The sequence below is a fragment of the Alligator mississippiensis genome, chromosome 4 (assembly GCF_030867095.1).
Source record: "Alligator mississippiensis isolate rAllMis1 chromosome 4, rAllMis1, whole genome shotgun sequence".
Taxonomy (NCBI): Eukaryota; Metazoa; Chordata; order Crocodylia; family Alligatoridae; genus Alligator; species Alligator mississippiensis.
The window spans coordinates 30,395,395-30,408,542 of NC_081827.1; the positions used below are offsets into that span (position 1 = coordinate 30,395,395).

The 13,148-nt window shown below is 44.1% G+C and overlaps 1 protein-coding gene across 4 annotated transcripts in view; it reads right to left on the reverse strand.

Annotated features, from left to right (window-relative positions):
- CELSR1 (cadherin EGF LAG seven-pass G-type receptor 1) overlaps positions 1 to 13,148 on the reverse strand; it is a 276,729-nt gene that overhangs the window by 152,304 nt on the left and 111,277 nt on the right. For all 4 annotated transcript variants that reach the window (XM_019487425.2, XM_059725889.1, XM_019487426.2 and 1 more), the window contains exon 2: positions 2,661 to 3,299. In XM_019487425.2, the coding sequence (XP_019342970.2) occupies positions 2,661 to 3,299 (639 nt within the window). The remainder of the gene's footprint in view (positions 1 to 2,660; positions 3,300 to 13,148) is intronic.

Genomic DNA, 13,148 nt, shown 5'->3' on the forward strand with positions numbered 1-13,148 from the left:
TATGTCCCAGGCCCCGTGTTGCCATTTTGTACCTGAATTGGGTCCAGGTCACCCTGTGTACCCAATCTAGCTTTCAGGGCCACACTATCCAGTCTGCAGAAATTTTGCAGCTGGGCAGTGACTTCCACCACCAACTTTTTGGACTTGTGGGGAGATGGCTCCAGGGGCCAGATCTGGCCCATGAGCTAAGGTTGAGCACTCCTGATTTAGACTATTATGTATGCTACTGGCTTCAAGTTTTATACATCTAATGGAGGAAAATGCCTTAAATGATGCACTGGTTTTCTCTGTCTGGTCTCAAAGGCTTTCAGGCTGCAGTTCTGAATGGCAGTTGGAGGAATTTGGAGTATACAAACATTCTCTCCTAGGTGTGTAAAGTTTCAAAGATAGGAGATACTAGGACCTGGCTGTCTGCAAAACCATTCAACTATTATCTGGCTTTACTCCTCCCCTCTGCCCCCCTCCCCCAGCACATGATCACAGGTAGTCATCAGCTTTGGGTCCCTGTCCCCATATTTAAATACATTAATTTGAGATGTGTTTAAAAAAAATCTTAGAATATCCCTACATGAAATACTTGTGGTGATTATTATTTAGATATTTCATGTTTAGGTGTTTAAAATGCACAAGCAAATTAGTTATTTTTTTAAATAATCTACTATTTTCCTTTTTGTTGTAAAAAGACTGAAAAAGTGTCTTTAAAATCTGAGTACTTCAGGAAAGTAAACACATGTTTTCTATTTGCAGATGCCACAAACATAACTCATACACACCAACAATTTGTTTGGCTTCTACATCCTTTCACTCTATATTCTTTCATTCTGCTTAGCTTTTGCTATTACATAGACTCATACTGAGTAGATGCACTCTCTCCTCCCCACTGCTATTACTGAAAGTTTTTTCACTGTCTTTCACAAAGTATGATTGAGTTCTAGATTAAATACTCAGGAATTACTTCAGTTTTATTTAAAAAAATGAAATGAACACCCCAATGGACACATTGGTCTGCAAGAGATGCACTTAAACAACATTCTGGTTTCAGAAATACTGCAGGCTTCGGAATAAATTCCAATATTTCAAAATGGGAATTTTTAACAGGTAATAAAGCAGAAGCCAGCAGGAACTTTTATGTTCTTAAAGACACTTATCCAACAAATTCTTAACCATCCAGTTAAGTATCGGTCTTGTTTCCTGGCAGTTATGTCACTCATAAATTTTTTATCAAGAACAAGTTAGTACTTTTTTACAATGTTAATGTAAATCTTTAGTGGGCACATCTACCTGAGATGTTTACTATGGAATTGACTAACTAGCTCTGCAGTATACATCTTGGCATCTATACATGTACAGCAATTAGGCTGGAGTAAACGAATTCACTCAGCAGAGTTTTTGCTCCGCAGTAACGCATGTGTAGACACTGGTGGGGCTGGCTGGGGCATAAAGGTGCTTCAGTGCAGGGGCTGCCTGCCAGCTAGGGGCCCCAGGCAGTCCTTCCGCAGCATACTGAGCTGGGGCATTCCTGGACTGACAGGCTGACTCCTAGGGCTCCCTGGCAGCTGGAGGTGTTCCAACCCCACTCAACATGCTGTGGTCCCAGGCACACATTCAAACAGCATGCCCGGCAGCAATAGACTCTGGTGCAATAAACTCCAGAGTTCATTGCTTTGCATTAACTGCATGCATAGATGTGCCCACTGAGAGTTTAGGTCTTGAGATAGAGCAAAATTACTTAAGAGGATGAATACCTTTAAGCACATAAATATTTCCATTGGCTTCAATGAGATTTCCACTTAACATTTATTTAAGCTGTCTATACTCTTGAAGACTATTCTAGGAACAGCATTTTAAACTTTCACTAATTGTCCAGTAAATTATGAGACAAAGTAACTTCCTTAACAGGCTAACAGAGAAAGGTCTAAGATAGAGGAGATATCAAAAAGAAGTAATTTTATAGATATCTTATGCTCTTTTAAGCATGTATTTTCTACAAAGGAGTTTTTTGGATCCTGAGAGACATTATTTCCTTCTGTGCTAGTCAAGATATTGATATACTGCAACTGACATACAGTAATGTAAACATATGAAAAATACCACAAGTCCTTTGGGGCAAGAATCTTCTCTTTGTTCTCTTTGTACAACACCTAGCATAATAATTGACTGGACTATAATCAAGGCTTCCATGTGCCATTGCAATGCAAATAATAAACACTAGTAACTGTTGAAGCTAAGGGCTAAACGATCATAAAATGCTGCATTCAGAGTTGTCTTAAGTATTCAGAGGCAGTGGAAGATAGTTCAGATGTGCAACTAGGAACCAGGGACAAGAAGTCCACTTTTATTTACCCTCCCAAAACAGAAATATAAAATAATTCTGTAGAAATGAGACAATTTGGGCAAAAATCATGCAACTGAAATGATTTCCTATAAAGGCTTTGGTTCAAGCTTTCAGTAAGTGATTCTTGTAATCACTTCTTCATGTAGATCTGGGACTTGTCCTAACTGAAGTGTGACACACAAAAGCCTTCACTCTACCAGAGTCTCATGTCAGAGACTTTCTTCCTATGGGTAAGAATGCGAGCAATTTCAGCTTGATACAAAACTAACTCAGTTGATGGTCTAACATATAAATCATGTGTATACTAGATAAGATAAACACATACCAGTGTAGTCTTCATAACATTCACAAGTGTAGCCTCCTTCTCGGCTTCGACAAAGCCCATTATTGCCACAAGGATTGGAGTAGCAGAGGTCAATCTCCGTTTCACAATAGTCACCAGTAAATCCAGGAGGGCATCGACACCTCAGCCCATTGATGGGATGGATAGGTCGGAACAAGACAGTGTTTGAACTAATAAATGGAGCGGAGCTGTCAAACTTCAGCACAGACACACACTTCATGTAGTTCTCACAAGGCTCTCGCAGACAGATATTGTCATCAAAAGGCAGGACCCTCTGTGTAGAGATCATGGTTAGCAGTGTCCGGTTGAGGTAGATCTGCTCTTGGAGGTCCTCAGAGGGAAAGAATTTGTTTCGAATGCCACCAGGAAGCAACGCAGAGAATGTTACATTCAGGATATTGGAGCTGACATCAGTGTCGTTTTGAATGTTAAAGACAAAGATGCCATCCTTGGTAGTAGAGAGCACTGTTGCCACACCCTCCACAAAAAGAGAGAGTAGTGGGGAGAGAAACTTTTCCTGGGACATATTTTCCAGTCGCACTGTGATACTGTTGGTCAGCATGTCATCAGTTATGATAGTCACCCGCAGGGTGCAGAGAGCTGTAACACTGTGAACACCATCTACAGGGAGAGAAAAAAAAATCAGTTAATCTACCAACCTTCTCTATGTGATGTGAGAGGAAAAAACCTATCTAATTTCTTCCATACTCAACATTTCTGTTTGTGCACAGAAAAATTCCCTAGAATCAGGATTTATGTACAAGGGACATCTAGAATGCACTGTTCAGGATTGTCCCGTCACACCAGGTAGGACATTCCACTCAAACAACTAGAAAATATTGGCAAGACTAGCTGATGACCTGATTGATGTGGCAGGTTAAGAGCAAGAAACTTTGCATAATATGAACAGAACAGATCTTACATGGGTCATTTCTAGACTACAAGCAATGCTGTGAAACTCACTTTCCACAGTTTAAGACCAAAATTCAGTTCCAGCAGCAGCCTCAAGCTTAAGAAACTGAAATATGCCAGAAAAAGATTACCAAGGCGAGTGGGCAAAATATGATAAAATATCAGGGGTGGGCAAAATATGGCCTGTGGGCTGGATCTGGCCCACAAACGGACTTTGTCTGGCCCACAGCAGGTCCTTCGGTCCCACCTGGCCCAGGCACCATTTGGTTTATAGCACATCCCACTGCTCCTTCAGGCTACTGCTGCCACTGGCCCCAGCTGCACGAAGAGTGGAGGGGACCTGCACGCACAGTCCTGACCTTGGCCCACCCTACACCTCACCTCGGCCAGAGTGCACCAGCTGGGACCTATGGGCACAGCCCTGACCCTGGCCCACCCAGTGGGCATGGGGGAAAAGTGGCTGTCTCCCTTTTACCACTGCCAGGTCCTTCTTGATGTGGCCGCCCAGAGCCTGTGCCTGGGATGCCCTGCAGCTCCTCTCCACTGCCACCACTATTCCACTGGGTGGTCCAGAGGTGTTGCTGGTGATGGTGGTGATGGTGGTGGAGAAGAGCCGCAGGCAGCCCAGGCACAGGCTCCAGGTGGTCACAGTAAGCAAGGCCCAGCAGCATCAAGCGGGGGTGGCTGTTTTTCCATCACACCCAGCAGCAGATTCTCCCTGACCACTGCCGCTGCTGCTCAGCATGGGCAGGCAGTCCAGAGCAGGCATGGGGCAAGCCAGGGGCAGGGCTATGCCCATAGGTCCCAGCTGCTCCAGAGCTGGTTCACTCTGGCCAGGGCGAGTCTAGCAGGTGCAGGGTGAGCTGAGGCTGGGGCTACATACTCAGCTGCTGCTGGGTGCTGGTGGTGGTGGCAGGACACATGGGCTGCTTGGGGTGGGGGGGTGGGAGGTAAGGGGTGCTGACCAGCCTGTGGCAGCTCATCAAAATTGCCTATGTGGCCTCTGGGCCCAAATAATTGACCACTTCCTGCTTTAAATAAAAGTCATCTTTGGGGGAAAAAAATCACATTTGATTTCCTTCAAGGATCTACAGGTGAGTTAGACATGGACCCAGATCAAACCAATCTGTAATGGAATCCATCATTTTAAACTTTTCCATTTGTAATGATGTTTTTCAAATGCTTGACATCCTCACATTTGTTTTGGAACCCCAGGTCAAAATGTTCATACAGCCTAGTGATACCTGAGGGATGCCAGCACTAAACCTTATTACAGTGTAATAACATGCTGGGCAGCAGACATGGAAGTGATTAATTATTAATTATTAGTGTTAATTATTACTTGTATTTGTAGTATGGCTCTGCAAATCTTAAACATCATTTTGTTATGACACACAATAATTAACGACATAATGAATGCATAATTCAGTGTCAAATTTGTCATGAAAACCAGATCAAAGCCTCTTATTTAATTCTATGCACTTGCTAATATCAAGGTTATCATTTTTACATCGCTTATATTTTCTTTAGAAAATACAGATTACAAAGCACAAATTATTAATTGCATTACAGTAGCCCCAACAGAGATCTGGACTTTACTGCACCAGGCCCCGTATAAACACTGAAGTGAGAGACAACCCCTTGTGAAGATCTTACAATAGGGGTGCGTAAAATGGGCTGTATTAGGATTAGATTCAGATTGGCCCGAATTGGGGATAGTGATTCGATTTGTTGATTCAGAACACTGTCCCCAATTTGATTCGGCCAAATCCAAACCTGAAGATTCGACGCCAATTCGGAGAATCAGCTACTTGGCCATAGACACAACTTTAAATGTTTTTTCTACATATCTTGAGGTACCAGGTGCAGCTCGTGAACACTGCAATGGTGGGACGAATGGAGCATCCCACAGGAGCACAAGGGGTGGGGGGGGGCCCTGCATGTTCAGTGGTGAACCCACTTCTGGGTCTGCCAGGGAGCATGCGGGAGCTCCCCTGCACCCCCGGCTTGGCGATCAGCCATGGGCAGACCCTGGTGGTCCCCCCAGACTCAGGAGGCACTAGTCATGAGGCCAGGAGGCGTAGGGGGGGGGGCCCCCTGCGCACTCCCGGAAGTGGACCAGAAGTGCTTCTGGTTCACTTCCATGTCTGCTGCCCAGCATGTTAAGAAGCCTCCCATGCTCTTGTGGGACACTCCATCTGCTCCACCATTGCAGCATTCACGAGCTGCCTGATACCTCGAGGTATGTAGAAAAAACATTTAAAGCTGTGTCTGTGTCCGAATCACCAAATCTTTCCGAATCTCTCCAAATTGATTTGGAGGGTTCCAATTTGATTCAGAGAGATTAAAGGGTCTCTTGATTTGATCCGGAGATTTGGCCACTGAATTGGGCTGAATCTCCACTGAATTGAATCAGGGATCGAAACTTTGTACAGCCCTAATAGACGAGGTGGGGAAGGAGACACAATAGCTGGGGTGGGCAATTTTTTTAGCTGGAGGGCTGCTTAATGAATTTTGGTGAGCTGTGGAGGGCCACAAGAGTAGCCCCACCCTTTGACAGGTGCCCCATCCCCTGGCTGCCATCTTGGGGCCGGAAGTCCCACCCCAACCCTGACCTGTGCCACCAGAAGTCCCCCCCCCTTGCCCCCAGAAGTACTCCTTTGGTGGGGGGAGAGGAGGGCTGTCATCCCGAAACTGGAAAAAGAAACAAACCATATGCTAAAAATCAAACATCTACTATAACATATTTTAATATTATTTCAAAAAACACTGTTGTCCTTGTTTACATACATTTGCATACTGTATACAGAGGTGCATCATAGCTCAAAAATAAAGTCTTACTCTTGTATATTGCATGTGGGGCATGTGTGAGGGAGTACGTGGGGTGTGGTTGGGTCTGTGGTGGGGTGGGTGGGTGTGAGGGGGGTTCTGGAGGTATGTGGCTGTGTCTGTGGGGGGGGTGGGCAGGGTGTGGTTGTTGGGGGTAGTGTGGAGAGGGCATGGGGGTGTGAGGGAGGGTTTGAGTGTGGGAGGCTGTGCCCCCTCCACATACCTTCTCCATGGCGCACAGCCCCCACTGCCAGTGGCAGCTTCAGCAGCAGCAGACAGACCCCCTGACAGTGCATGGCTCCAGCCACTTCCAGGAGCTGCAAATGGTAGCAAGGAACAGAACCAGGGCAGCCTGCTTCCATTGCATGGGGCTCCCCATGTTTCATGTGCATCTCCTGAGACCTGGCCAGAACCATACACTGAGACGGGGGAGTCCTGCATGATGAAACCAGCAGCCTGGCCCCACTCCCTGCCACTCCCTGGGATTCTGCTGGGAAGTGGAGCCAGCCTAGATCCATCAAGTGGGGCTCCTTGCCACTTCCAGCAGAGTCCCAGGAACTGACCCAGGCTGACCCGGGCTTTGCATTGCTGCTGCCTCACTGGGCACCAGGTGCCCAAGGCTCTGCGCTCCTACCCAGCTGCAGCTTTTCCCTGCTCCCTGGCACTTCCCTACCTGTTACCCAGTGCGGGGACATGAGGAGGAGCTAGGGGAGCCAAGCAGTTCTCCCAGTAGCGGCCCCACCTAGAAGCTGTATGCTGGCTGGAGCCAGGGCTCTCCCTCACACAAGGGTGGGAGAATAACGTGCTGCCCCAGCAAGAGTGTATGGGGCTTGGGCCTCATGTGAATGCAGCACAGGCAGCAATAGGCTGGGTGGGATATAATTAATTGGTGGGTGCCTGCCCATGGGCCGGATTAAGTTACCTGGTGGGCCAGATTTGGCCCATGGGACTTATTTTGCCTGCCCCTGCACTAAAGGATGGAAAGATAAAGTGACTTGAAGGTCATGCAATAGGTAAACAGCAGAGTTGAAATGGAATTCATGGTTCCCAATGCACCATCCACTGCCTCTCAAAGTATCCATTAAAAAAACTAATATAATACAGTAACCTGCTATGCAACTTTACTCAGCACTATTCTGGCTTTACTCCAGCTATACATGTTGCAAAAATAGAGTACTATGGGGCCTGCATATGTCTCAGCACTCTCCACTCTCTTAGCACTCACATGCTGTCCAGCATTTGGGCAACAGTGGGCAGGCCCACTTATAGGCTCACCTGATCAGCTGTTGACATCACTGTAAGCCACCTGTGGGGGCAAAAGCTGATGATACAGTCTCCACCACCCAATCAGCCACTGCCACTGCTGCAGCCCCATCAGCTGTTGTTGCCGAGTGGCAAGAGGTGATTGGGCTGTCTACAAGCTTCTGTAGCAATGACACCCGATCAGCTGTTGTCGTAGACTTGGTGGAGTGAGGCAAGAGTCGTTTCATCAAAGACAACCACCACAGCCAGCAAAAGGGGTGAAGTTGCTCTCCTTGCCACCTGCCAGCCCTGTGGTTGGTGGCTTCTGTGCTTGACAGCCATAGCTGTTCAGCAGCCACGCAACCATCAAAGCCTTCAATGCCATAGTTCTACTGGCTATGAGCTGTCAGGAAGCCACGTGCTCTCCCTCCCTCCCTCTTAGACGGGATGTGGGGGAGAGAGACAAGTCAGCTGAGACAGCTCTACATCTAAGTGTCCACTACAAAACATAATGCTTCAAAGTTCCCATTTGAAATAGAAACTTTTTTTGTAGTGGATCTGCCATCTACTACAAAGCAGCCTGAATGTACGGCTGCTTACTTTCTGCAGAGCTATAAGGGCATATATAGCACTAGAACAGTAATGCATGTCCAAAGCCTAAGACATGGACTGGGCCTGAGCTTGCTTGAGTGAGTGTAAAACTTGTAAGAGGCCAGAATCCAGATGTACTGATATTCTAGTAGATTTTTATTCTTGTTTTCAAGGAATGAATTCTCTCATGCAGCAAGTGAAGTTGTGTCAGAATAATGACTTAAAATGTATTGCTCTGATTCTTCCACTTTTTTATTTAGCAATGCTGTTGGTTTGTGGTAAATTATAAGTAAATACATAGCTAGAAGGTATCCTTTCAGTAATTTAGATGTCTCTAAAACAGTTTCAAAATTACCCATAAAATTTTCAGCTGTAGACTGCTTTCCTTTCACTCTAAAGCAAATATTTTCTCCTGGCTTCTATTGTATTACTGCCTGGCTAAAAATAAACACTGGTGGAATGGTAGCAAATGGTCATTATTACGGGTACTCCTTTTGATGTGCCCTTCCCACGAACTAATTCTTTAGCTTTCTTTCTTCCCACTGCTATTTTGCAGTGATCTTACAGCTCTTCCTCCTCCTCAATCCATCTCAGGCAGACTTTGTCTTATTTCAGATTCTATGAACAGGCAAAGCCACTATGCATGATCTTTAAAGCTTTTCTGTAGCCCCAACCACAAGTATAAAGACTTCCAAGTGCATGGTCTGCAGGTTTCTGAACAATGGATAGATAGGGTTCATTTTATTTTCATAAATGACAGACTGAGACCAGCTCACACTTCTGTCAACTACACAGTAGACAACAGCAGCAGAACTAGCCAGTCACACTTATTTCTACAACAATTGACATTTTGATTGGCTGTTCCATAGGATGTCTGAGCTATTTTGCTATTTGCTGCACAATATGTTACACAAGTTCTCCCATACCATGAAGGAAAAAAAGAATATTGGACAAAGGACCCTTTTCTTAAGAAAACGCTATGATCTATAGTCTATGGTATGTATATTGAGAAGACAAAATACTATCCACTGTCTAACAACACTGGAGTCTACAAACTGTCATTATCAATATCAACTGTCACAATATACAAGAGCTTCCCAGCACTTGCAGCAGCTATTCTGACACAATTAATAAATCACTAGAAAAAGCCCAGTGTTGGATGCCACATAGCTAGCTTTGTTGTTCTGAAGACAGCACAAAAGAAAAACCAGGCATACATATATGGCTACACAGTTTGAAATTACAAGTAATGCTTTAAAAGCAAATTTAGCCTTGTGCAGCCCTGTTGCAAAGACATTAACAAACAATACACAATGACATATTTTAAAATGTATTTTATACATAGACAACAGAATTAACATCACTATATGCTTTGTAGAACAACTGCTCCTTTCCTAACTCCATCAGCTTTTAAAGGAAAAATCTGCATTTGATTTGATTATTCTATGTACCGAGTTGTCTGTTTAAAAGATGCTGGCCATATAAAGCCTTCTGTGATATAAAACTAGTATTTATTTTGTCTTTGCATTGAGGACAGGAGCCAAAGCACAATGAAGTTAATAGAAGTTTTGGTTTTGACTTGAAAGTGAACTGAAAAAAGTCCTAAATGTTTAACAAAAATAGTATTTGCAAAGCGTTTTTGCAATCTTTAGATGAAAAACACAGTGAAAGTGCCAATATCATTATTGATACAAAAATAAAGATAATTGTACATAATAATGTTTCCTGAAACAGTAACAGTCCATGTCTTTACTGTGCAGTATGCCCCAGCTGAACAGCTGTCTACGTGCACAAGAGGTCTTATGTGGTTACGATAGTGGTGCCTGCTGAAAAAGGATGTCATAATGTCACATAAATCTTTGCTAAGTGATAACACTATAGATATAAAAATCTAGACCATGTTTCAGCCCTAATCAACATTTCTCAGCACAATAAAAGCTATAAACATAATAAATGAATATAACTTGTCACCTATTTTCTATCATCCTTTCCCTGGTTTTTTGCGGGGTTTTTTGGCCATTCAAAAACAGGTCTGGTTTTAACATTTCCAGTACATGTCTGGTTTTGTTTGCTGCCAGTCACATTGCAGTAGTCAGAGTGCAACCCTCCTGGCAGTGTCCCCTCACTATCCTAACAACTAGAGGAAGGGAGGCTAGGGTGGTAACTTGGATTCAACCTCCTGCCCTGCTATAGACATCATGCATGACCTTGGGCTAGTCACTTAAGTCCAGATCCACAGAAGGGATCAGGTTTGCTGACACAGTGTCACTTTATCTAATTTTTAGGCACTCATCTCCAGAAATGGAATTCACAAACTTGCATTTGGTGCTTAAATGGGGAGAAGTAGGCATCTGGAGATGGGATTCACAGTACAGCATGCTGAACAGGAAGGCCAGGTGTGAGCCAGGTACAGCAACAGGAAATGCTAAAGAGGAGGTATCTGATATCCTGTTTCTCTTACTTCCTTAGGCACCAAGGTGAGGCTGGGATTTTGCAGCCCAAAATCTCTTCCTGGATTTAAGATGGCTGAGGCACCTTTGTGGAAATGGAGATGAAGGAAGTGGTGTTTGCCATCCACATTTTATATACTAGTCTAGGGGTTAGAGAATGTGTCCCAAGAAATGAATTTTAGGCTGCAACCTCCACCTTCTACCTTCCAGGAAAGTGTTCTTAGCATAAAGCGATCAGCTAGGCTGGGATGATGGCACTCTCCACCTCTCGCGTGCCAAAATTAAATTCATAGGGCAAGCCAGAAAACAAGTAAACAAGAGGAACATGAGTCATTAGCCCAGTAATAAGGGTGTTCCCCTGGGACAGGGAAGATCTAGGTTTTGGTCCCTGCCCTAGAGACTGCTTATAAATTTGCATTAGTGTCAGTGGACACATACATGGTGTTAGGAGCCAAACCCATATTTTCTACTTGTGAAACAAGTTTTTTTTACCAACTCCACTATTACATAAAAGTCTGGCAATAGCACAATTACCCCCTCCAACTATCATTGGTGTTTTTGAATGAAAGTGGCTGTGGCTGCCATGCTTTGTACTGACCTAAATATTGTTTAGGTGCTTTGAATGTAGTGCACAGATCAGACGCCTCAGGGGACTTATGGTGCAAAGATGAGAGTTTATGACTCTCTGACAGGCTAAGTAAGGCGTGAAGTAGGTGATTTGCAGCTCTGCCCTGGCAAGGTGACAGAAGCACTGGGCAGGGCACAACAGCAGCTATTTGAAGGCTTGGACATGAGGTAACAGTTATACCAGTTTAGTCTGAGCACAATGTGACTTTTATCGACAAGTTCCTACAGCAGCATAAATGGAGAAAAATAGATACATTATAAACTGTAACCACGGACCATTCAGAATTAAATTTACAGTGATTTAACTCAGTTACAACACAACAGCAGCATGCTGTAGCAAAAAGGAGGAGGAGGAAAGCTTGTCTCATACTTGGTTGCTTTAATGAGTGAAAGCTGACTATGTGAGAGAGAGGTGACTGATGCAGAAGCAGTTTATCCCCCCCAATTAATTTATTCCCGAGCGATACATCTCTTTGCATGTTTCTTACCGAAATCTGCAGAAGGTAGATTACTTAGCAGATGTATTTTGTAACAATGGCTTGTGAACTGAACTGGTTCCACTAAAGATGGAACCATTAAAAATGGAACCAGTAATCTTAATATTTAATCAAACTAATAATAAGATTCAATATTAGACACATACCCCAATGAATTACAAAAAACCAAGAAAATAGAGCAATGCTTATAGAAGTCCCCACACCCCTACAACACACCCTTGGCAAAGAACTTATTAAACAGACATCATTACATAAATAGCTTTATGAAAAGCTGAATCAAATCTGAGACTGTACTTTTTAGTTTTCTATCACCAGCAGTTGATAACCACAGAATTTTAGAAATTCAAGCATGGAAATGTTCGTTCAAAAGGTGAATCTGGTACTGGTAGTACCTGACCAGAAAGATTAATTTTTTTTAAACATAGCAAAAAAAAATAATTAGTACCCTGTTTTTCTCTCTTATGTCCAAAACGTATTAGATCATAACTTCTCAAAGGTACATACTCCATTGCAATATCTCATGTTACAGGCTTCTATCACAGGCATATCAATCTTACATTTCTTCTGCAAGGCTGCAACTGAACTCCAACTAGCTTTGAGCATCAAGGACAATAAAAAGTTCTTTTTTAGATATGTGGGGAGCTGGAAGAAAAGCCAGGGCAACATTGGACCCCTACTAAACCAGATGGGACAACTGATGCCCAGGAAAAAGCCAACCTATTAAATGGGTATTTTGCGTCGGTCTTTCATCAGTCCCATGGGACACCCATGCCCACGACAGGACAGGGAGGTCTGGGTGAGGGAGATCCCCTGCCTTCCATCAATGCTGACCTCATGAAGGAAAACCTCAAGAGGCTGGATACCTTCAAGTCAGCCGGCCCTGACAATCTACACCCAGGGTACTCAAGGAGCTGGCGAGCATCATAGCCCAGCCCATGGCATGGATCTTTGAGAACTCTTGGCGCTCTGGTGTAGTGCCCAAAGACTGGAAGAAGGCCAATGTGGTGCCTATCTTCAAGAAAGGGAGGAAAGTGGATCCAGCGAACTATAGGCCCATCAGCCTGACTTCTATCCTGGGGAAGATCTTAGAAAAGTTTATTGAAGAGGCCATCCTTAACGGACTGGCCGACACCAACATCCTGAGGGATAGCCAGCATGGGTTTGTTGCGGGTAGGTCTTGCTTGACCAGCCTTATTACTTTCTATGACCAGGTGACCTATCACCTGGACAAGGGAGAAAAGATTGATGTCATATATCTTGACTTCAAAAAAGCCTTCGATCTGATATCCTATGATCACCTCTTGGCAAAACTGGCCAATTGT